Source organism: Balaenoptera physalus (assembly GCF_965194825.1).
Source record: "Balaenoptera physalus genome assembly, chromosome: 20".
Taxonomy (NCBI): Eukaryota; Metazoa; Chordata; class Mammalia; order Artiodactyla; family Balaenopteridae; genus Balaenoptera; species Balaenoptera physalus.
This window is the reverse complement of record NC_138901.1, coordinates 10,860,991-10,883,591: the sequence shown is the minus strand read 5'-3', so window position 1 is coordinate 10,883,591 and position 22,601 is coordinate 10,860,991. Positions and strand designations below refer to the sequence as shown.

The window sequence follows — 22,601 nt, the reverse complement described above, 5'->3', positions numbered from 1 at the left end:
CATAAGTGTCTGGTTTTGTCCTGTCTGTAATTCTATGGCATTTTTCCCCTTTACCTTTAGAATTTAAAAATTTCACCAACTATGCCTAGGCATGTTTATTTTTTCTTCCACCCATCTGGCCCTCCATGAGTCTTTACATCTGAAGATTCATCTTTCTTGAACTCATGCAAATGTTTTCCTCTGATGTCACTGGTTAATGCCCCTAATCTCCTGGAATTTCTATCTCATGGATACTGACTTTACCAGACCTACCATCCATGTCTTTTATCTCCTTCTCAAAACGTCCATCACTTTGGGTTTTTGCTTTGAATTCTGGGCAGAATTCCTCAAACTGACCTTTTAGTACACAAGTTCAATTGTTCAATTTCCAGCAGTGCTGATTTGCCTATTTAGTACTTTGGGCGGGGTGCGGGAGGTGATTCTATTTTTTAATTCCGAGTATCCTTTTCCCTAATAGTTGGTTCTCATTTGACTGATGAGATGTCCTCTAAAATCTCATGTCGAACACCAGCTGGCGTATGCTATGTTTTCGGAACCCGGTCTGTGTCTGTGGAGGCGTCCGCTCTCCTGTCTGGGGATTGACGCTGATGGCTCACATTTGGGTGTGAAGGTTTACTGACTGGTGGGCTTCACGCCCCTCCTAAGTGAGGAGGTCAACTGTGGACATTCTCCAGAGGCCAAGCCCCACGTTTCACCTACGGGACAGTGCAGTGGCGGCACCTGGTAGGCAGGGCTGGGACCGCAACCCGAGTTCTTTAGTCTGAAGAAGGGAGAAACGGTGCTGTTAGGTGGGTCCTTGCTTCTGGAATTCTGCCCAGAATTCAGGAGCTTCTGCTCCTGCTCCCTGGTGACTTCCAGAAAGGACAGAGTGTCCACGAAGATGTCTGGATCTTTCCAGAAGCCCATCCACACCTTGAGGACCTGATGAGGGGTGCTCTTCCCCAACTCTGTCCAGAAAACTCTCCTGCATTTCTCAGGGTCCAAAATGCTTCTTTCCATCCACAGTTGGGATATACGTGTGATTTTGGTTTCTCCCAAATTCTTTTAGGTTATTTTCCCCATTATAATAGTAATACAGAGTTGCTAAAAAAAGTTGGAAACATGAAAAAGCACAAAAACTGAAATAACCTGCTGTGACCACACTGTTCACTGTGGCCCACGACCTCCGCTCTGTGCAGAGCTGTTGCTTCGGTAGGAACAGTGCACGGTGACTAGTCGCACCCTCACTGTCTCTTCTGCTCCAAAGCCACCTATTCCGCGTAATCTGCCACACATCCTGGGGCTGCAGGGCTCTGGACCATGGGCTCCTGTGCTTTGGATTGGCCTCACCTATACCTCCCCACCTATTTAAACTCTGCCCATTCCCGCTCTTCCCTGCCTTCTGGATACCCTATCTTCAACCCCAGCAGCCCACCAGCCTCTCCAGCATTTTTAAAAATAATTAATTAATTAATTTTGGGCTGCATTGGGTCTTTGTTGCTGTGCACGGGCTTCTCATCGTGGTGGCTTCTCTTGCTGCGGAGCACAGGCTCTAGGCGCACGAGCTTCAGTAGTTGTGGCGCACGGGCACGGGCTTAGTTGCTCCGCGGCATGTGGGATCTTCCCGGACCAGGGCTCAAACCCGTGTCCCCTGCTTTGGCAGGCGGATTCTTAACCACTGCGCCACCAGGGAAGCCCGCCTCTCCCACTTTTGACTCCAAATACCCTGCCTACCGGCTTTCAGTGTTTGCTACTTTGCCTAATTAGGTACATTTTAAGACATTTATGTCTTCCTTCCCCCAAAAGTTTGGGAACCCCTCCAGTACAGGAACACAGCTTGCCTTTCATGAAGCCCTGTGATCGCACGTGGGGACAACCCTCGGGGTCATGATGGCACTTGGGAACACCCCACCAGGTTGCAATGGCATTCAGGGATACGATGGCATGTGAGGATGCCCCCTTGGGTCTCTATGGCATGCGGGGCCGCGCCACGGGGCCACCTGCGAGGACACGGGGCCGCCTTACACTTCTTGCGCTCCTCGTTGGCGGTCTCGCAGGTCCTGGCGTAGAGCAAGCGCACGCTCTGCAGCTCCTCCTCCTTCTTCCGCCTCTCGCACGCTGTGATCGAGTGGCGGTCGTGGCTCTTCTCGAGCTGCATCTGCAGGCGGGCCAGGTGCTGCTGGACCCCGTAAAGGTCCACCCCCAGCTCCTGCCGCTGGACTCGGCTTTGCTTGGTGGCCACGCCCTGCACCAGAGAGAGAAGCTGGGTCACGGAGATGCGGGTGCACAGCCAGGTGGAAGGCGGGACAGGTACGCACCAGCTCTTGAAGCTCCAGCCTCAGTTTCTCTATTTGCCGGTTAAGATAGGTCTTCAGGGCAGCCTGGAATCTTATCATCAGGGGCTAAAACAGTGGAAGAGCACAGCCGGTTACTGTGCTGTCCCCTCCAGGGCTTAGCCTAAATTGCCACAACTCCTGGCAGAGGATGGCAGAAATGACTTCCACGCTCGGTGCTCCCCACTTCTGCCCAGGATTCTTATTCCAGAAGCCACAAATTCAAGGCACTTGTGGTCTCATCCTAGGCACTGAAGGACCTGAGTGCAAAATGACAGGGTGGGCTGGAGCAGTGGTCCTGGTTTAATCCCTGGGGCCAGAGGGCAGTGATGAGCAGTGCCTGGGATGCCAGCACCAAATGAACCCTCAGCCCCTTTTCCCAGTGCAAACCTGATCCTTCCCGTGGTACCGGGAGCACCAAGTCTTTCCAAAGAGGTTCATCCAATCAAGACCTGCCCTCCCCACTTGCCAGAGGGGTGGGACACTCAAAGCAGTGGCTATCAGTGGGGGTGATTTTGCGCCCACCCAATACCCAAAGTCTGGAGACATTTCTGGCCGTCACAACTAAGGGGGTGCTACTGGCATTTAGTGGGTGGAGGCCCCAGGGATGCTACTCAACATCCTACAGTGCCCAGGAAGTCCCCACCACAAAGAGTGATCCGGCCCCAATTGTCTATAGTGTGGAGGTTGGGAAATGCTGACTCTGAATGAATGAACTTAAAGGGAGAATAAACTTTACAAGGTGGCAGCTCAAACCCTGCAGATAAACCATTCAGGGAGCAGGTGAGACCCGAGTGTGGCATTTGCCGTGGAGGCTCGGGGCAGGGCAGGGCAGGGCCTACAGGTCAGGTGTAGAAGTGTCTCTAAGTCCATCTTCATCTGCATGGGGCAAAAGCAAAACTCCAGAATGTTTCCTTACGTGGTTTGGGTCCAAAACCACCAGCTGGGATCTGTCTTCTTCGGCCTCGTCGCTGGCCTCAGACTCCACATTCTCCACCAGGCCTCCTTCCTCGGCCATGCTTAACTGCTGGATCCTGTCCAGGAATGAGGATGTGGCTCCTTCCCTGGGGTGGGCATCAGGCTCTGGGGGGACGAGTAGGGGCGAACAACAAACATCACTGAGGAGTTAATAGAGAGAGCGCTTCTCTGGAGAATTATCAGGCAAAGCTGACGCCCAGTTTCGTGCAACATGATGGAAAAAAGAAACAAAAGGCACCCCTTTGGCTTAGGGTTCACAAGTGCTATTCACAGGGTCTTCTGCTCATGAATTTTCTACTAGCTGATTCAACACATTCTGTAGAAAGGACTGCCCTTTAAAGGTAGACAAGAAGGAAACACATTTTGTTGACACTTTCTGATACATAAATAGTGAACAGAAAGGTGGCTTCTTAATGATGGACTAGATTTTTTTTTTCTTTAATGGAAAACAGATATGATTGAAAAGAAATCAGTGAGGCTCTAGTTTCAACTTTTCTCCCTTCCTGAGCTGGAGAGATCCTGTTTTGTTTCTAACTCCTTTAGATGTGTGCTGTCTGCATGTCGCTTGTGAGTGATGTGAGGCTTTGTTAGCTGGACTATCCACACACACCCATCATATGGAATATAAAAAAACCCAAAATCTGCTTTGCCACGTACTCAACACTGGGACACCGCAGCCAAGTGGAAAGACAGGGGTGTGCCGGGAAAGCCTTGGAAACTCAGCAAACAGACACATGTTTAGGGGTGAGCTCCCCCGAGACCAGAAGGCAGTGAGACATTTGGCCAGGGCTGTGGGCTGGGGCGTCACCAGATCTTGGTCCAGGCCTGGTTCTGCCACTTACACGGATAGGTTACTTAATGACTCTTAGGGTCTCTAAAATGGAGAACAGTGCCTACCTCACTGGGTTAGTGTAAGGATTAAATGAGATAAAACAGAAAAATGCTCCACATGTGTTATCCATTTCCGTTAATGATATTTTTATCTTTTGGCTCACAGCCCAACAGGAAACAAGGTAACAGGTGGTGAATGAGTGGCAGCCCTCGCGTAGAAGGGCACGTGAAGTGGCTTGTCCCACAATACCTGGCTCCTGTGTGGAGGGGCCCTCTGTAACCAGAGGCGGCTCGTCAAAGTCCAGGGATGTGTCGCTGCTCCCCCGGCTCTGTCCGAGGCCGTGCTGAGCCCCCAGAGGAAAGACCTTCTGCCGGAGCGCTCCCTGGGATTGTTTTTAGAGCAAAAACAACCAAATCTGAATTTATGACGGTTTAGTCAGGACTAAGGAGTTAATTCATTACAATGTTCAATTCAACATAGTTGTGGACTTCCCGGGTGGCGCAGTGGTTAAGAATCCAACTGCCATTGCAGGGGACACGGATTCGAACCCTGGTCCAGGAAGATACCACATGCCGCGGAGCAACAAAGCCCACGCGCCTAGAGCCTGTGCTCCACAACAAGAGAAGCCACCGCAATGAGAAGCCCACGCACCGCAATGAAAAGTTGCCCCACTCGCCGCAACTAGAGAAAGCCCGCGTGCATCAACAGAGACCCAACGCAGCCATAAATAAGTAAATAAATAAATAAATTTATTTTTAAAAAAATAGAATATTGTTTGCATAACATTTGGCTTTTGCAAATGGTCAAAACAGAAAACACCTACCTCCAGCCCCATGAGGAATCCGGGAGTGGTCTCTTTCTGTCTAGATCTGTAGCAAAGTGTAAACGCTGAGGCATGGGTGTGCGCTGGACCTGGGTTTCTTTACTCCCAAATGCTGCTCTCTCCAAGGATGGTAAGCAACACCTCTGAGCATCCTCTTTATAAAAGGAGGCTGGAAAGCCTGAGCCCCGGCCAGGGTCTCCCAAGAGGGCTGTTTCTTCTCTTCTTTCAAACTGTTTCACTTTAGGGACATTTCCATATGAAAAGGTTTTCCCTCAATAGAAGCACCTGGCTCCATTTTAGCTCTAAAGGGGACTCTTGCCATGATTATTGTTGACAGTAATTACTGCTTCTGATGAATAGGTGAATATTAGTAACAACAGACAATCACCCTGCACAAGACCCTGCAAGGTGGATGCCAGTCATTTCTGTCATCTGTAGGGGAAGCAGCTCACAGAAGCTGAAGCCCTTGCCTAAGTTCGCACAGCCAGCCAAGGGCCATCTCAACGCCCAGCTCCTGTTCTTTCTAATTGTACTTCCTCAGGTGATGCTGCTTCTAGAAATGATTTCTGAGGCATCCAGAACCACGGTGACATTAATGGGGGCCCAGAGTCCAAAGCCCACCTCTGGGGTGTCCAGAAAGGGCTTCTCCTAATGAGACGTCAATGAGGTGTCAGAACACGCCGATGACACAGCAGCTCCTACTCCACAATTAAGTTACTTCTTAAGACTGAGAGCTGAGGGCTTCCCTGGTGGCGCAGTGGTTGAGAATCTGCCTGCTAATGCAGGAGACACAGGTTCGAGCCCTGGTCTGGGAGGATCCCGCATGCCGTGGAGCAGCTGGGCCCATGAGCCACAACTACTGAGCCTGCGCGTCTGGAGCCTGTGCTCCGCAACAAGAGAGGCCGCGATAGTGAGAGGCCCACGCACCGTGATGAAGAGTGGCCCCCGCTTACCGCAACTAGAAGAAGCCCTCGCACAGAAACGAAGACCCAACACAGCCAAAAAATAAATAAATAAATAAATAATAATTAAAGCTGCTAATAATTAAAAAAAAAAAAAAAGACTGAGAGCTGAGAGGAGAGAAATAGGGTTCTCTCTTTGGGCTTGTATCTGCCCTTCTGGTTGATCAAATTTGGAGACTGTTTCTTCGTGAGTTTTCTAGAAACTAGACTCGAGGATGGAAATTGGTTTTACAGCTCAACAAGTGACCTATACTTCAACACTCCTGGCTATCTTTTATTTATTTACTTTTTGGCCATGCCTCACGGCTTGTGGGATCTTAGTTCCCCAACGAGGGATTGAACCTGGGCCCTTGGCAATGAAAGAGCAGAGTCCTAACCACTGGACCGCCTGGGAATTCCCAGTCCTGGCTATCTTAGAAAGGAGGGCACTGTTTTGTTGTGTTAAATTCTTAAAAGTGGTTTTGATCATGTACTTGTCATTTGTAATTATAAAGCTTAATTAGGGCTCATCGAATATCGAATTGTGTCATTCTCTAAAGTTATTAACTCTTTTAGGTCTCACAGGGTGGGGAGGGATTGTCACTTCACCGTTCAGAGCAAGAGTGACGGTCTGCCAGCACAGCTGCATGCCTCTGGGCAAGGAAGTCCCTTGGCCCCTCAGTTTCCTCACCTGAACTATGGGGATAATAATAGTTCCCACCTCACAGGGTTGTTGTCAGGATTCACTGAAACAACACATGTCAAAGGCATTGAAGTGTCCAGCCCAGAGTCCATGATGGAGAAACGTTATGCATTCTCCTCCTGCCCCGCCCTGCCCCTCACTTCCTTTCTAGAACAATCAAACTTAAAGCCAACAGGTTGGCTTGGCCCAGTGTGGGGTGATGAGCCTGGACAAGGTGAGGAGAGCAGGTTCCAGAGACTGTCCCCGAGGTGGGTCATGATAGCACAGGTGTCAGGCCTGGGCCTGCTGAGGAGGGGTCCCGGTGTGGAGAGTCACAGCCCAAACAGTTGGGGCCTGGCCTGGGTGGGGTTGGCCCAACAAGGTGATGAGGGTGTCCACAGTCAGGGTGGCCCAGTGAGGGTGTGTGTCTGAGCCTGAGTGGGGTGAGGAGTGTCCACACGGGGGCAGGGAAGTGCAGTGAGGGTTATATTTGGGGGATTGATCAAATTAATAATATGTTAAGGATAATAGGGACCAGGTCTCATACTGTTGAAAAAAGGAGTTAAAATACAGAAGGGGCGAAAACTAGCAGGAACCATGTCAATGGTGGATTGGAATTAGAGACGTTTTGGTGTGAGCTACGTGTATGTGTGTATGTGTATGGTGTGTTTGGGGTCGAGGGTTCCGTGAAAAGAAACCAAGCTCCTGGAGAAATGTCTGGTACTCAGGCTGGGGCAGTCTGTGCCAGAGAACAAGAAAGTGCTTAAAGGATGATGGTGGTTAAAAAAAAAAAGAGAAAAAAAAGAATGGTACTGATGTGTCAGAAAGACACAAAGGCCAATTTGAATGGGCTCACTGGTCAAATTGGGAACAATCTGAGCCTCCATATAAACAATGATAGTAATGAATTATAACACAGTGAATGAAATGGGAAACAATGAGTTTCCCATTTGTTCCCATATGGAAACAATGAGTCCATACAGATATGAAAATTTACATGAATAAATTGAAAGTTTAATGAGGAATGGATGTTACCATAGTTTCAGAGTATCCCTCCCATGTTTATCTCAGAATGAAGAGTTGTTTTAATATTTGAAAATCAATGTAACCACCAAATTAACAAACTAAAAAAGAAAAAAACATGATCCTCCCAATAGACACAGAAAACACTTTTGACAATAGCCAACATCCTTTCATGATTAAAAAAAAATCCACAAACTAGGAATAGATGGAACTTCCTCAACCCGACAAAAGGCATCTATGAAAACCCACAGCTAACATCATATGCAACTGTGAAGATTGAAAACGTTCCCCCTAAAATCTGGAAAAAGGATGTCTGCTCTCACTACTACTATTTGACATTGTACTGGAGGTTCTAGTCAGTGCAATCAGACATGAAAAAGAAATAAAGGGCATCCAGATTGGAAAGGAAGAAGTTAAACTGCCTTTTTTCACAGACAACACAATCCTTTTCGTGAAAAGTCCTATGGATTCTACAAAAAAAAAAAAAAAAAGCTACTAGACCCAACAACGGTGATTAGCAATGTTGCCGAATATAAGACTGATATACAAAAATCAATTGTATTTCTATAAATTAGCAACAAACAATTGGAAACCATTTATAATGGCATCAAAAAATGTAAAATAGGAAATTCCTTGGTGGTCCAGTGGTTAAGACTCCACGCTTCCACTGCAGGGGGCACGGGTTTGATCCCTGGTCTGGGAACTAAGATCCTGCATGCCACACACCGTGGCCAAAAAAATAAATAAATAAAAAATAAAATAAAATATTCCACAAATTCTTTAAAAAAAATGCAAAATATATAGGGATAAACCTGACAAAAGATGTGCAACAGCAGTACACATTGCTGAGAGAAGTAAGAAGTCCTAAAACAATGGTGTAATCTGTTGTTGTTTTTTCTCATTTGAAATAAATATTCACTTTCCTATCTTAAACCAAAAAAGCACCTTCTCACACAGTGTTTCTTAAATGCCTAGGGGTGAGGGGTATCTTTACAGTGGATAAGGCTGACACTTTTTCTTCAAGTGATCCAAGCCAACATCATCAATAATGGACAAGCTGAAATGATGCATCACCTGGCAGGACACCAGGAGAACACAGCATCCTTCTGTGACATTCCTGCTCAAGGATCACAAACCAAACCTGGAAACCTGGAAATAGCAGGCAAAGCCAAACTGAGGGACCTTCTACTAAATAGCTGGACTGTGACCTTTAAAAGTGTCAAGGTCATCAAGGTCAAGAACAGATTGAGAAGACTAAAGAAACTGGGCAGCTGAAGGCAACACGCAACTCTGAACTGGAGCTCTGCTATAAAAGACATTACTGGGACATCTGGTGAAGGAGGCCTGAGGATGATTGGGTAATGTAATATAATTTCTTGATTTTGATAGTCATTATATTGTTGTTTGTGGGAAACATACATGGAAGCATTGCGAGGCAATGGGGTATCAGATCGACAGCTTATTCTCAAATGCTTAAAAAAATTAAAAGTTCTTCTATGGTACTCCAATTTTTCTGTAAGTCTGTGCTTGCTTAAAAATTAAAAAATGAGGGGACATCCCTGGCGGTCCAGTGGTCAAGACTTCGCCTTCCAATGTAGGGGGTGTGGGTTCGATCCCTAGTCTGGGAGCTGGGATCCCACATGCCTCTTGGCCAAGAAAACCCCAAAACAGAAGCAATATGGTAACAAATTCAATAAAGACTTTAAAAGTGGCCCACAAAAAAAATCTTTAAAAAAACCTTAAAAATGAAAATTATAAGAATGTAACTATTGTCATTATCTAGAACTGCACTGTCCAGTATGGCAGCCACTTGTAACAATTGGTTATATAAATTTAAATTAATTAGAATCTTCAAAAAATTAAAAATTCAGTTCCTCCATCTCCCTGGCCACATTTCAAGTGCGCTATAGCCACACGTGAGTGATGGGTACCATATTGGACAGAGCAGATAAAGAGCATTTCCGTCAGCATTTCTGACAGTGCTGCTCTAGAGACTGGACACCTAGATGCCCTTACATGGAATGTTCCCAACTTGGGTTTGGGAACAGCAAGGGAGGGTCCAGACACTCTTGGCATTTGATGGTAGATCCTGAGACCTAAGTTTACTAAGGCATTTCTAACAGGGATTGCAATGTGAATTATTTATAGTGTACCCTGAGTTCCTCACATAGGGGTACAAGCAACTTGAGCAGTAAAACACTTGTGTAAAACAGACCTCAGGCTACTCACCGATTCCTGGTCCATTTGCTCAGATGAGCCTGATACTTGCTGGGAGGGCTCTGTGGAGATGACTCCCACTCCTCTGGATTTGGATGGGCCGGGGGCCTCTCTGTCTTCAAGACCTGTTTTCCTCCTTGCTCTTTCATGCCGGCGTGTGGGGCCAACTTCATCTCTGGCCACCTCCCCAGGACTGATGTCTGAGTAAGCTAGATCTGGAGAAGTGACTTCCCCTTCAGGGGCCGTGGCTTCAATATCAGATTCTAACTCCTCTTCAAATTCGAAGTCCTCTTCCGTTTCCATTTCCCCTTGGATTTTGACTTCCTCATCGTCTTCATCTTTCCCCTGGGCTGTGACTTCCCCATCATTTTTGATTTCCCCTTCAGAATGCTCTGTAGCACCCTCAGTTTCTTCATTTCTCTGGTCACTGCTCTTCTCTATCAGTGATACCTGTAGCCATGTAGCAGGAAGAAAATCAGGATACAAAGTATAAAGGGTCTTGTGAGGTTTTATTCTTAATAAGGTAATTACACCGATGGGAAAACTGCAGCTACACACTGAGCATCGCTAGGAGATTATGTTTCATGCTTTAATTTATCTGCTCTCTGTTTGTGGTAATTATTTTGCATCCTTCATTACAGGAAATGACCTCTGAAAAACTCAGGGCAATCTAACTGTAGGATATCCGAGGCATTCCTGAAGAGCCACCAACACTTCAGAATGGGGTGGAAGGAAATTGAGCTTCTCTGCAAATGATTTGAGTCTGTTCTAGAGCAAGGTCATAGGATCATCGTACAATTTTCTTGAGAAAGTCTGAACTCTCTTTAAATCTTAGTAAATACAGCCCAGAATAATTCACCCCATAAGGAACTTTACCCTGTTGCCTTCATGATTCTGGTCCTCTTCTCCTTCAGAAGATTTGCCTTCCAGGTGAGACCTGGTGGCAGAGAAACAATTTAACAGTCTCAAATAACATCTTTCTTTTTCTTGGCATTTATCACCTCCTTGATGTCTGTATATTTACTTATTTACTCGTTAATTATCTGCCTTCCCTCTAGGCTGATGGCCATGACTTTGTCATTAACACCAGCACTAGATCATGCCTGTCACGTGGCACAAAAGAGTCACTCCAAGAATGAATGAAAAATGCAATTATTGAAACATTAAAGGAACAGGTAGATTACCCCAGAAAAGTCACCTTAAATATACCTCTGTCTGTGACAAAACTGGGGAAAATAAACGCAAAATAAGAGAAAATTGTACAAAAAGGACAAATACTCTAGAAACTCTTGGTTAGTTTCCCCGTGAATTTTTTTTTTTTTTGGCCATGCCTCAGAGCACGTGGGATTTTATAATAGTTCCCCAACCAGGGATCAAACCCGTGCCCCCTGCAGTGGAAGTGCACAGTCTTAACCACTGGACCGCCAGGGAAGTGCCATTTTCCCCATGATGTAGCTAGTACAAGAATGTCACATTTAAAAATTTTTTTTTTCTAATTAGAAAAAAACTATATTTTTTTAAAAAGTAAAACTAATACAGAAATATGTGACAGACAATGAAAATCCCCTGTGACTTCTCCTCTCCTTCTCAAGATAACCAGTGGTAAAAGTAAGAGATTTAAGGGTATCTTCTTTCAAATATTTTTCTATGCATTTAAAGCCACCCACCCACCCAAATTAGAGATCACACTATATATACTGTTTTGCATTTAGTCTTTTCATTTATTGTGATCTGGACTTCTTTCCATGTCAGTACATGTAGACCTACCTTAAAAAAAAAAAAGAAAAAAAGAAACAATACAGCAGTGTCTAATGTAAAAGGTTAAATTCTTTAAAATAGTTTCTATCCTTTTAAACAAAGCATAAGAGAACAGAGGCCTGGTGGCTGTATTTTTACCTTACTATGGTCTATCTGTGTGCTCAAGGCATTCACGGTGGGGCTGCCTGACCATAGGGGCCCCGGCCCATCGCCTGCCACCTCCAACCCTGGTGAGGGGGAGGGATGCGGGAGGCTGGGCTGGTGCTCCTTCTCACAGCACCTCGCTGGGGCAGCATCCAGTACAGAGACCCCTGCTCTCAGGGCTCTGCAGCAGGGACTACCAAGCACAGTGGTTGTCATGGTTACTGTGGGACAAGCAAGTCCCGGGTTTCAGCGAGTGGAGCGCCCGGAGCGAGGGGAAAAGGGGAGGGTACGGGAGAGGACAAAGGGACGCGAGGTGAGAAGGGAGAAGGGCGCGCAGGAATGTGGGGGTGGCCGGGGAGGGCAGGAAAGGCCCAGAGGGTGGGGATGGCAGGGGCAGAGGAGAGGGGAAAGGGACATGGAAGGGAAGGGGCGCCTAGGGGGCTATAGAAAGGGGGAGGCGTGGGGGCCGCTGCGAGACCCAAGGTCCCTAGGCCCGCTTACCCGCCAGCCCGGCCGCCAGGCTCCGCCATCTCCCGTTGCTACGCGACGCCGTCAACATCCGGCTGGCGAGGACCACGCGCAGGGCGTGCGGGGCGGACGGCCTTTGTGCCATTTATGTGCATTAGAAACACAGAACATCTAACTATGTAAATATATTAAAGGATAAATACGCATTTTCTCCACCTTTATCTCTAAGACCGAGCTCTAGCCTCCTGGCTCAGTTTCTGTAAAGCGACAAACATGTCAACGTGCGTTCAGCTGGGCAACTCCGGCTCCCCGGGGGATCGCGCAGGGCACTCGGGGAGCGGGGGACCTGGGACGGCTAAGTGCCCTGAGGGTGGCAGGCGGAGGTAGGGGCACGAGGGGCTCCGGAGCCGGCTGCACCTTCGGATGCCGAGACCCCTCCTAGTGCCCGCCTATCCATCTCCAGACCTGGGGGGCTCAGCACCCCTTTCCCGGGGTTCCTGCGAATAATTCTTGGCGGAAGAGGGATGCCCCGTGGCCTCCTGATGGGTGTTGTTCTTTTCCTACCTCAAAATAGGAAAAACAAACGCAGAGGGTGGAACAGAGAGGGCGAGCACGCACGTGGAGCGTCCTAGGGCTTCTGCCTTCACTCTGGGGGCTCGGGGCTTCCCTCCGGGGCAAAGTCCTGGGGCCGGAGGCCCAGGCGGGCGGTGAGGCCCGGAATGGGATGCGGACGGCTGGGCCGGGTCCTGGGGTCGGAGGACGGAAGGTGACTTGGGCAGTTCCGCGGCCGGGTTGGAGCCCGTTGGGGACCTGGGGGTTGGGGGGCTGGCCTGATTGGGCCGGGGGCCGGGTTGGGCCGGGGGGCGGGCCGGGGGCCGGGCCTCGCCTCGCGTCCCCGCCCCACCGCTCCTCACAGGAGGCGGCGGCAGTGGCGGCGGCGGCGGCTCCGGGAGCCGGCGCGAATCCGGCCTCCGGTGCGGGACCCGGGTGGGTATCTGGGGCAGGCCGGGGGCCGCGGGGGCGGGGTCTGAGGGGCCCGCGGGGGACCGGGCATAGCCCCTCCGCCGGACGGGGTGGGGGCGCGCGGGGCGCGTGGGCCTGCAGCCGCGGGGCCCGGGAGGGGCCGGGGTCTGGCCGCAGCCCAGAGAGGTGCAGGGCCGGAGCAGGAGCCGGGCGGGCAGGAGCACGGCGGATCACGCGGAGAGATCCCTGGGCCCCCTCTCCGCGGCGGATGCGGGCCCCTGGGGCCGGGAGTGGGCCTACTTCGGGAAGATTCGGTCTCTGCCTGTCTGGAGCTTTGGGCCGGAGAACTTGCGGTCTTTGTCTGGCTGGTCGTCAGAGCACGCGAATGAGAAGTTGTAGGGGCCCGCCGTTCGCCGACACAGCCCCCTAAAGTGTGCATTCCACCCGCACAGTGCGCGCGCTTAGCATTCCCGGCCTTAGGGTGGGTGGTCCGGCTGTTTAAGAGCCGCATGTCAGGAAACTCACTTCCTTTAGGCCCGGGCTCTTCCTCCTGTTCTTTTCTTTAAAAAAAAAAAAAAAGAAAAGAAAAGAAAGAAAGAAAAAGAAAGAAAAGAAAAAGGAAAAAAAAATAGGCAATTTAAGATTGCTAAATATAACCTAAGGAACGCTGCCAGAAGCGGTGAATCTTGAAATCCTGTTATTCCCACACTCGGAAGTTGGTGTCATATGTTGGCCACAATCTAGTTCAGATTCTATTCAGAAATAGAAAACGACATAATACATTCACTTTTCTTACCGTGAAGTTTGTTTTACTGCCTCCTCAAGTTCATAGGAGAAGCTGGGTTGGTTGGCCAGCCCCTGTGACTGGTCCCACCGACCTTTCTTTACCACCTGCAGGCACCAATTCTTTAATTTGGAAAGAAGAGGGAAATGGTTCTCAAAAAACGGCCATGTGATGGAGCATATTATCAAAGGGCAGGTGCAAAGGCCCAGTTTCGTGAATTCCATTCTAAATCTGTCACAGATTGATTAGAGAACTTTTTAAAAATGTGTGTTAGTTTTAGAAATTCCTCATTAGAAACATTAATGTTTAATTGATTAGCAACCATTAAACACTTTTAAGAACCAGGAAAACTTTTGCAAAGAAAGGATTATTAAGGTTAGGAATGCATTTTAGTATTAACTGTGAAGCTCGTTCATGGCTGTTCATTGTTGGTATTCGGAGGCTCGTTCTCTGCTGAGTACGCTTGGCTTGTGGAGTGTTTATGGTGAGCAGTCTCAGAATATGACTAAGGAAAGTTCTTATCAGTGGAATTTTTTAATCCTCCAGACATGATGATTGTTGTGTAAATAGCATCTGATTATCATGCATGAATTCACTGAACCCACTAAACAAACCCATAAAGTCAGTACTGAGGTTATCCCCATTTTACAGGTGGGAACACTGACACTTAAAGTAAATTCCCCAAGTTCACACATCCAGGAGTGACAGTAATAGAGGCCTTGGGCCCAGGATGCTTCAGCTCCAGAAAACCACTGTACCACACTGCCTCCCCTCTTGTAACTGGCCCCTATGATTCACATGCACACACTCTCCCTGCCCCCCTTTTTGCAGACAAATAACATGGTTCACTCTGCCAAGTGATTCATAAACATGCAAGAGAGTGGGGACTAATCCACGTCACCACTAGCTGCTAATATCAGTTCAGTTTAGTCTGTAAAGAGTTCCCTAGGCCTCAGTGTAAAGGCATCTGAGAAGACAGCCACTGGGTTTGCAGAACCCTACCTACAAATGTGCTGATCTCCCTGCCTCGGGCTTTGGGTAGCTCAGTGCACTGGTTAAAAACATGGCCTCCAAATGTAGACTGCTGGGTTCAAATACCAACCCTGGTACATAGTACTGACTTAATACCTCTGTGCCTTGTTTTCTGCATCTGTGAAATGGGGGTAATACCACCTACCACAAAGTTCTATTGCAACAATTATCTAAAATACCTAGTACCTGGCACATTTGAAGTGCTTGTTACTATAAATTTTAAATTATTATTAATGACCATCATTTGGATTTTTCACATTTAACTAGATTGGTAAAAACGTTTGGTTTTGTTTTCTGGTTCCATGTGTATGTGGGCCATCAGATGGAAAGCTAATCATAAGTAGAAGTGGAATTCTCCATTTAGGTATATTTACATTCTTATCTTTGTAACTTTGTGGGGTGCTGGGTCCCTGTGGGCTGTCCAGGGACCAAGGTGATCAGGTTGCCTGGCAACACAAATCTGGAGTAGAGATTTTAACTTGTCCCCCCACATCTGGCTGAGGGTCCCCAATTTTGTTATTTACAGGCCTGAATCCTCTCCTGTAAGATTAGTGAATTAATTTCATACAGTGGTACAGTTGGGGAGGATGGCTTTAAACATGATGGATTTGTAGCAGTGGAGTGGAGTGGAGTGTAGCAGTGGTTTTATTGGTGTACATTGTATTGTACCTTGTTCTATTGTATCTGTATTAGGTTGATGAATACAGTCTCATACAGGTACAATAGATGAGACCAATGCACAGAAAAGAAGGCACACACTTTTCGCTCCAAAAAAAAAAAAAAAAAAATTGGGGCAATAATATAGGAAATCTTTTCCCATTCAATTCGGTGCTGTCGGTTTTGATGCTACCGACCACCCACGTACCCTTTGGGCACCTGGTCTTGCATCTCTAATAAATCTGCTTTGATGAGCTGTCTGATGATATCTGATCTGAAGCATGTCCTTTACTCCAGTCTTCTGAACTGATAAAGACATCCTCAGAGAGGAGAGAAATCAGGTCACTTGCAACTACGTTCGACGTCTGCCTGCGGTAGCTTCAGTCATACAGCTAGCATAAGGAAAGAACAGAAAGGACCCAAATTCATTATCCAATCTGAACGGCACGCCCTTCTCTGCCTGAGCCTTGGGCGGCGAGTCTGAGCAGGTGTTTAGAGTTGATGTACAAGATGAGGAATCTGTATGGACTCACCTGACCACATATAGAGATGTGGCAGTGTCTTTTCCATGCTCTTTCTGGATTGGCTCCTATAGAAACCACCATAACATAGGTGCACCCTGAGCCTGTGTCCGCACCTGCTTGCACACCTTGGTGTGTGTGCTGGTTTTCCACTGAATGACCCTGATCCTGATTTCAACAGTCTGATAAATTGGTCTTTACACTTTCCGGCATTGGAATCGGAGCAAAGCGCATACTTAACAGATGGCATTGGACACCCTTTCATTTTTCAATTTCTGTAGCTAAAATGCTTTCCCTGAGCAAGATCGGTTGTGTTGCATTCCAGGGGTGTTGTCAGTACATTTCCCCCCAGTTTGATTTCTGTTTTGTGGTACATTAGCTACTCCTTTGCCACAGACAGTGAGAACCTCTGTGTGTTAAAGTTTACAGGCACAGTATAGAAGTCAGATGTACCTCATCCACTGTGGGGTCGGTCATTGCTTTCCTGGCTGGATTTGCACTTATCCTTGCCTTTTGGGTATAGTCCTTCCTTGGTCCTCAATCCTGACTCATCTTTAAGTCTGTTTCTTCTTGCAGGCCCCCCTTCCTTGGCTCTTTGAGGGAAATGGTATTGGGGGGTTTGCTGTCGAGGGGCACAGGCAGCAGATGGTTTCTCTCGGGAGAGGCAGAGGCTTTGGGACTTTCCAGGCAGTGGTGACAATTGAAGTGACAACTGGACAGTTGGAAGAGGAAAGTCACAGCTAAGCAGGCCACCAGACCTCCCCTCACCCTCATTTCTGAAACTGTCTTCTCCAGTTACTGCCTCCTGAAGGTCCTTTTTCCTTATGGCAGTTAGCGCAAGCCTCGGGCTCTGGAGTTGATGCCCTAAGCGTCATTCCTTCAATTTAACTGCAAGTCGACTGTGTTGGTCCTCATTTCTACACAGAGGCCCCACCCACAGCAGCCCTATCTTTGGGCCACAATCTTTTCCTTGTGAATCCTGAATGCATGTGCAGCAAATGTATTTCTCTTCTGCAATAATCCCATAATTTGAAGTTAAATACAACTGAGAGGAGGGGTGATATCATCTCACAGGTGTCTTATCTGGGCAATGAGACTGAAGGAGACCCACCTTTCCCTAAGAACGGGGTTCCTGATCTGCAGGATTTATATCACCCAGTGAACCTCAAAGCTCGGGGTTCCCAAAAAAACTGTGGTGCACGTGCCTGGTTCTGGGACGGTAGAATGAGCTGGGGCCTCCTGCGAGGTGTGTTAGCAGCAGATGTTTTGTGGGAGGAAAACGATACTTGTTTGCGTGTGTCTGGCTCGTGTTTAAGATGGCATTGCCTTGTCCCAACTCTGTGTTGATTGGGCTTTGAGGGCAAAGCAGATGAACCGGTTTCTCCCAGCCACATGGCAGGTGACCAGAGCTCAGGGCATTTTGCTCCTGAGCAGTGTGACAATGACAAGGCCAGGGGAAGACTGTGGACTTTGCCCCATGACACGTCCCCCTAAGGATGCAGTGGCCCCACTCCCTACCTGCCTCCCCCTAGCTGCTGCAAACAGCTGTCACAGTGGGCGTGGGCTGTGACCCTCAGGTGTGTAGGAACTGCCAGCTTGTGAGCTGCTAGGACCGCACCTGTCCTGCTGACCCAGGGCGGCCCCGAGGCAGGCACACAGTACAGAACAGTGAACGGGAGAAGTCTGGGCAGGGCGTTTTCTGCTATTGGCTCCAGGCTGCCCTGTTTCTTTGGTCTCACTAGGAAGGTTCAAGAGACGTTTGCACCTTTGCTCTATTTGTTTTCCCACTTGGGAATTGATGGAGCCTCCAGCACAGGAGCCACGGCTCTGGCACTGGTCTGTGTGCAGCTTTTCTCTGTCCTGTCCTGCTGCTCCCTCAGAGACACGGAAGCCAGGTCTCCCCTCTGCAGGGTCCAGGCCTGGGTAGTGGCTCTGAATGGGGGTTTGATGGTCAGTGGAGATAGAAAGCCCACCCTACCACAGGTGTAGTGTGGTTGGCAGAAGAACAGTCCCCACAGATGTCGCTTCCTAGTTCTGGGAACCTGTGAGTGTATTAGGTCACGTGGCAACGGGGATTAAGGTCGCAGATGGAATTAAGGTTGCCAATCTGGTGACTCTGAGGTGGGGAGATTGTCCTGGATTATCCAGTGGGACCATGTCATCCCAGGGTCCTTGAAAGTGGAAGAGGGGGCCCAGAGTCAGTGTCAGAGTGATGCCCTATGAGAAAGACTCCACTCACATAGCTGGCTTTGAAGGAGGAGGAAGGGGCCGTGAGCCAAGGGATCTGGGCGGGTTCCAGAAGCTGGAAAAGGCAGGAAGACAGATTGTCCCCTGGAGCCTTAGGAAGGAACACAGCCCTGCTGACACCTGAGTTTAGCCCAGTGAGACCTGGGTTGACTCCTGGCCTCCGGAATTGCCAGATAATACACCGTTGTTTTAAGTCCCTATTTTTGTGGTGACTTGTTACTGCAGGCATGGGAAACCAATACACTCGAGATAGAAGTGCTTTGTGAAGGAAGTGGGAGGGGAGACTTGTGTCTTTTCTAAATGGTGTCATTTCTTCATCCGTGTTTTGCTCATTTCTGGCTTTTGGTGACTTTGCCTGTCTGTCTAGAAGGACTCTCTTTCCCTGGATATAAATCACCAAATCTTGGGGGATGAATTTTGGGTAATAGATGCCTTAACTTCATCCCTGGAAACATTAGCTAGAGGAGAGCCCCACCCCTCACTGCCTCTGGGCCAAGTGTCAGTGGCCAAGTGGCCCCTAGGGGGAGGGAGGAGGGAACATGTGTGGTTAACAGCCGGCCTGCCGCTGCCCGCTGGCTCCAACCCAGCAGCAGGGCCAGTTCTGAACAGGGCTGTGAAAGAAGAAATCTGCTACCCTTCCCAGCCCCACCTACTTCTCCAGGGGCTACTGCCGTTTCTGACATCTTTTTTCTGCAACCACCCCAAAATCCCCCTCCTCCTGGAAGCAAACTTGAGCTACCTTCATCGCCAGTGTAACTTACTGCTGCAAGCAACAGAGCACCAAGAATAGTTCTCAAAGGTGTTCTAATTCTTAAAGACTTGCAGGTTAATAGGAAAGAATGACTCCCTAGTCAGGGAGTTTCTGCAGAGAGTCTTTTGTTTTATGAGGGTGTGTGTTTTTTCTGAGGGGAGGCCAAGTTGATCTTTCCTTTGAATTACACAATAGCCTATTTTGCAAAAATGTCAGTGGTCGCTGACAGCTCAGAGCAGCACAAAATTCAACTTGTAATCAGGTATCGATCAGAGATGGTTAAAAGCCAGCACTGGCATTTTTATTGTATACCTTTTAAAATCATTGCCCTTTTTTTTTGTACACCCAAGCTAATACACATTCCAGATCTTGGCCTGACTCCATCTCTGTATTCCTTGTGCCAACTGCCAGGTTGGCATCGCTCTCCTTTCCATCAACAAAAACGTGGCATTTGGAACTCTACTGAAAATGGCATTCTGGTAGGCCCTTCATAAAAGGATCTTCTCGGAGATGTCTTGGACTCAGGAACTTATAATCTAAAATCAACAATATTGATGAGGACATAAAACCATTTTAAAGTAATGATATTAAGTGAACGCAGTCGAGGAGAATGAGGTTTTTTTAATCATTGTCACTGATCTACCTGGAGCTGTTTCTCGATCCACCTTCATCTCTCAGAATTTGGGGAGAGGATTTATAATATTGGTACAAAGTGCTTTGAGCATCTCGAGCTGCTATTTTGATCTCAATTAACTCTAAGTCCTTACTAGAGATGTGAAAAGTCAGACAGCTGTTTCTGGCTACAGGCTTCACTGGTTTTGTGTGTTTTAGGATCTCTGCTGATGGCATTTAAAGATTGTGCTATGTACCCTGGTCCCCTACTCTATCTGGGTAATACGGAGAATAAGTCTGGCCCGTAGAAAGGCCCCAGACCTGTGAAGGGGACCTGGGTGTTCTGCTCGCTCTGGGTTCTGTACCCGGCAGCTTTTCTGGAGCACAGTTTTCTGGTCTCCCAGGGAGGTGGGGATCTTTGTTACCTGCAAGACACCAGGTCCCTAAGGTAATGGGTGTAAACTGCTTTGCACATCGGCTCAAGAACCATTCAAGGTCGTGCGTCTTATGGATTCAAGGACATTAGGAAGATCTCCCATCAGGTTTTTTGGTCTTTGCCAGGCCCTGGCATTGCTGCTGGCAGCCTGCTGTCAGTGCGGGGGCCAGAGCTCCCTTTGTTGCTGGCCTCGAGCTCCCTGTCCTTTTCCTTGCCTCCATCCACACGATTCCACCTCAGCCTGGTCTCTTTGGGTGCAAGCTTCCTGGTCCCAAACATCTTTTTAAAAAATTAATATATTTTATTTTTCAGGACAGTTTTAGGTTTACCAGAAAATGAGCAGGGGGTACGGAGAGTCCATATACCCTCTCCAAGTTCCACTATTATTATTTTTTCATTGTGGTAAAGTACACACAGCAGATTTTGAATATTGACCACTTTGAAGTGCACAGTTCTACAGCATTACATGCATTCTCACCCTTGCGCGGCCATCACCCCCATCCATTCCCAGGACTCTTCCCTCCTCTCCACCTGGGCCTGCTCCTCTGGCTGGGAGCTTTCCCTGTGCACCTGCTCCTGCTTCTCCTGGTGGCGTCTTCCAGACAGCCCCTGTCATCCCAGCCTGCAGTGCAGGCGCCAGGCCCTTGATTAGCTCTGCCTCCCTCCCTACCAGTCTCCCCTCCGTTTTATGTGCCCCTTGGAGGCATCAGCCCTCCTTTGTGCCTGGACATCACCCTCTTCCTTGGCCTGAGCCCCAGCCCTGACATCCTTTAAGGATCTCCTCCACTGTTTCCCTCAGAGCCCTGCCCCTTATGCAGTGCTCCCCAGAAACCTTCCAGCTGCGCCTCCTGCGGGCTGTGATGTGGACCCTCATGTGGAGCAGTCACATGCCCCCCACAGAGCCCATGAGTGCCCTGGAGGAGACAGGGTGCCCCTCCCAGGCTGCCCCTGTGTCTCTGGCCCCACCCCCTGCCCTGCCCCCAGCCTGTTAAATCCTGTGGGAGCGCCCAGTTAGGACATAGCCTCAGGGTCAGGAGAGGGGGGCACATGTGCAGAGGGAGCCCACGGGAGCCTGCAGGTGGGGCATGAAAGCAGGGTTGGGTGGAGGAGGGGCCTGGGGCCCCAAGGCCAAGACCTTTCCCCTCTAAGGCAAACTGTTGAAGCCCCAGAGCCAGCCAGCAGGGGGGCTGGGAGAGGGATGCAATTTGGGCTCTGCAGGGGATGCAGCTGGTCAGGGAAGTGAGGGAAGCAGGTGCTGGGGGCAGGCCCTCCTTGTCCCTACCCTACTCCACTGAATCCCCTCCCCAGCCCTCCCCCAGCCTCTGACCTTCTTCCTCTCCGCCCAAGCTACTGCCCATCGGAAGCCCAGACCTGTGCTCTGCTCCGGACGCAGCTTCAGCAGGGCAGTGGTCAGCACACAGGGAACGATCCCAGCAGTGGGCAGTGAAGGTCCAGGACGGCTAGACCTTAGAAGTCTAGGAGGATGACTTAAATGATAGTATAGAGGGGCCCTACTTAAATGATAGTATAGAGGGGCCCTTTGCTTCCCAAGAAGGGTTTTGGTCAGGTGGATCTAGAGACCCTAGGGGAGCTGGGCGCTGTCTCTGCACGTCTGTGGCTTATCTGTGAAGAAGGAGCCCCATGATTCTGACCGTTAACCTTCCCACCGTCCCGGGTTCGTAGGGACACCCCTGAAGGACAGGCAGGTACACAGAGAGCTGCCCTGGGCCAGACCACGATTAGTCAAGTCTCGTTGCCAGACCAGTGGGCACTGAAGCCCAGGGGCCTCCCCTCGGGGTGTCTCTGCAGGCGGTTCTCCAGTCCACGCCCCTGGACACGGAGCTGCACGTGCCTCTCCTCCGGGTGACACGTGGGCTAGAGCCGTGTTTATTAACCCAGTGACAGATAGGCCCTGGGCTGCCAGTGAGAGAGGCCTTCTGCAGTCTTGGATCCACCCAACACCCACCCCTTAATCCTTTTTAACATCCAACTGGTGACAAACCAGGGGATGCAGAGGGGGGTGGCCCTGGGCAGCCACTGACGTGTCATTAATGTGTGCTGATAACAGCACAGCCTGAGCGTCAGAGGGGCTGGTCTACCTTCTGTCAGAGCCCAATTCTCCACCTTCCTCTGGGGGTGGAGGGGAGCAGTAGGTGAATGGTTCCCCATCTCAAATGGGGATGGTGTCACCTGGGCGCCCCTCTCCCCCAGACCTGCTGGGTCAGAGTGTAGGGACTTGCCCAATGAGTTTCTTAAAGCCCCCTGGTTTGGAGAAGCACTGCATCAGATGACCTTAGAGCCTCTGGGCACCAGTGCTGTTTCCGTCGAGCTGTGCTTTTTTAGCAGGCCCTGCTTGATGTGGGGCAACTGCACCCCAAGGGCATTGTCCTGGGCTTTGGGCGGGGAGGGCCTCCATTCTC

The 22,601-nt window shown here is 49.2% G+C and overlaps 2 protein-coding genes across 7 annotated transcripts in view; one reads left to right on the top strand and one right to left on the bottom strand.

The window, feature by feature from the left end:
* The window catches only part of CCDC40 (coiled-coil domain 40 molecular ruler complex subunit), a 43,806-nt gene extending 30,975 nt beyond the window's left edge, over positions 1-12,831 (bottom strand). The window contains exons 1-8 of one of the 2 annotated variants that reach the window (XM_082441510.1): positions 12,743-12,831; positions 12,212-12,312; positions 10,685-10,745; positions 9,821-10,258; positions 4,372-4,504; positions 3,232-3,395; positions 2,298-2,381; positions 2,005-2,224 (exon numbers count right to left, since the gene is read on the bottom strand). In XM_082441510.1, coding sequence (XP_082297636.1) covers positions 2,005-2,224; positions 2,298-2,381; positions 3,232-3,395; positions 4,372-4,504; positions 9,821-10,258; positions 10,685-10,745; positions 12,212-12,240 — 1,129 coding nt within the window. In that variant the 5' untranslated portion in view covers positions 12,241-12,312; positions 12,743-12,831. Of the gene's footprint in view, positions 1-2,004; positions 2,225-2,297; positions 2,382-3,231; positions 3,396-4,371; positions 4,505-4,945; positions 4,992-9,820; positions 10,259-10,684; positions 10,746-12,211; positions 12,313-12,742 lie in introns of those variants that run through there. The other variant, XM_082441511.1, reaches the window with a different exon arrangement.
* Positions 12,832-12,902: 71 nt separating this feature from the next.
* TBC1D16 (TBC1 domain family member 16) overlaps positions 12,903-22,601 on the top strand; it is a gene marked incomplete at its 5' end in the record, with an annotated part of 83,605 nt that continues 73,906 nt past the window's right edge. For 4 of the 5 annotated variants that reach the window (XM_082441521.1, XM_082441522.1, XM_082441520.1 and 1 more), the window contains one exon: positions 12,903-13,165. In XM_082441521.1, the coding sequence (XP_082297647.1) occupies positions 12,903-13,165 (263 nt within the window). The remainder of the gene's footprint in view (positions 13,166-22,601) is intronic. The other variant, XM_082441523.1, reaches the window with a different exon arrangement.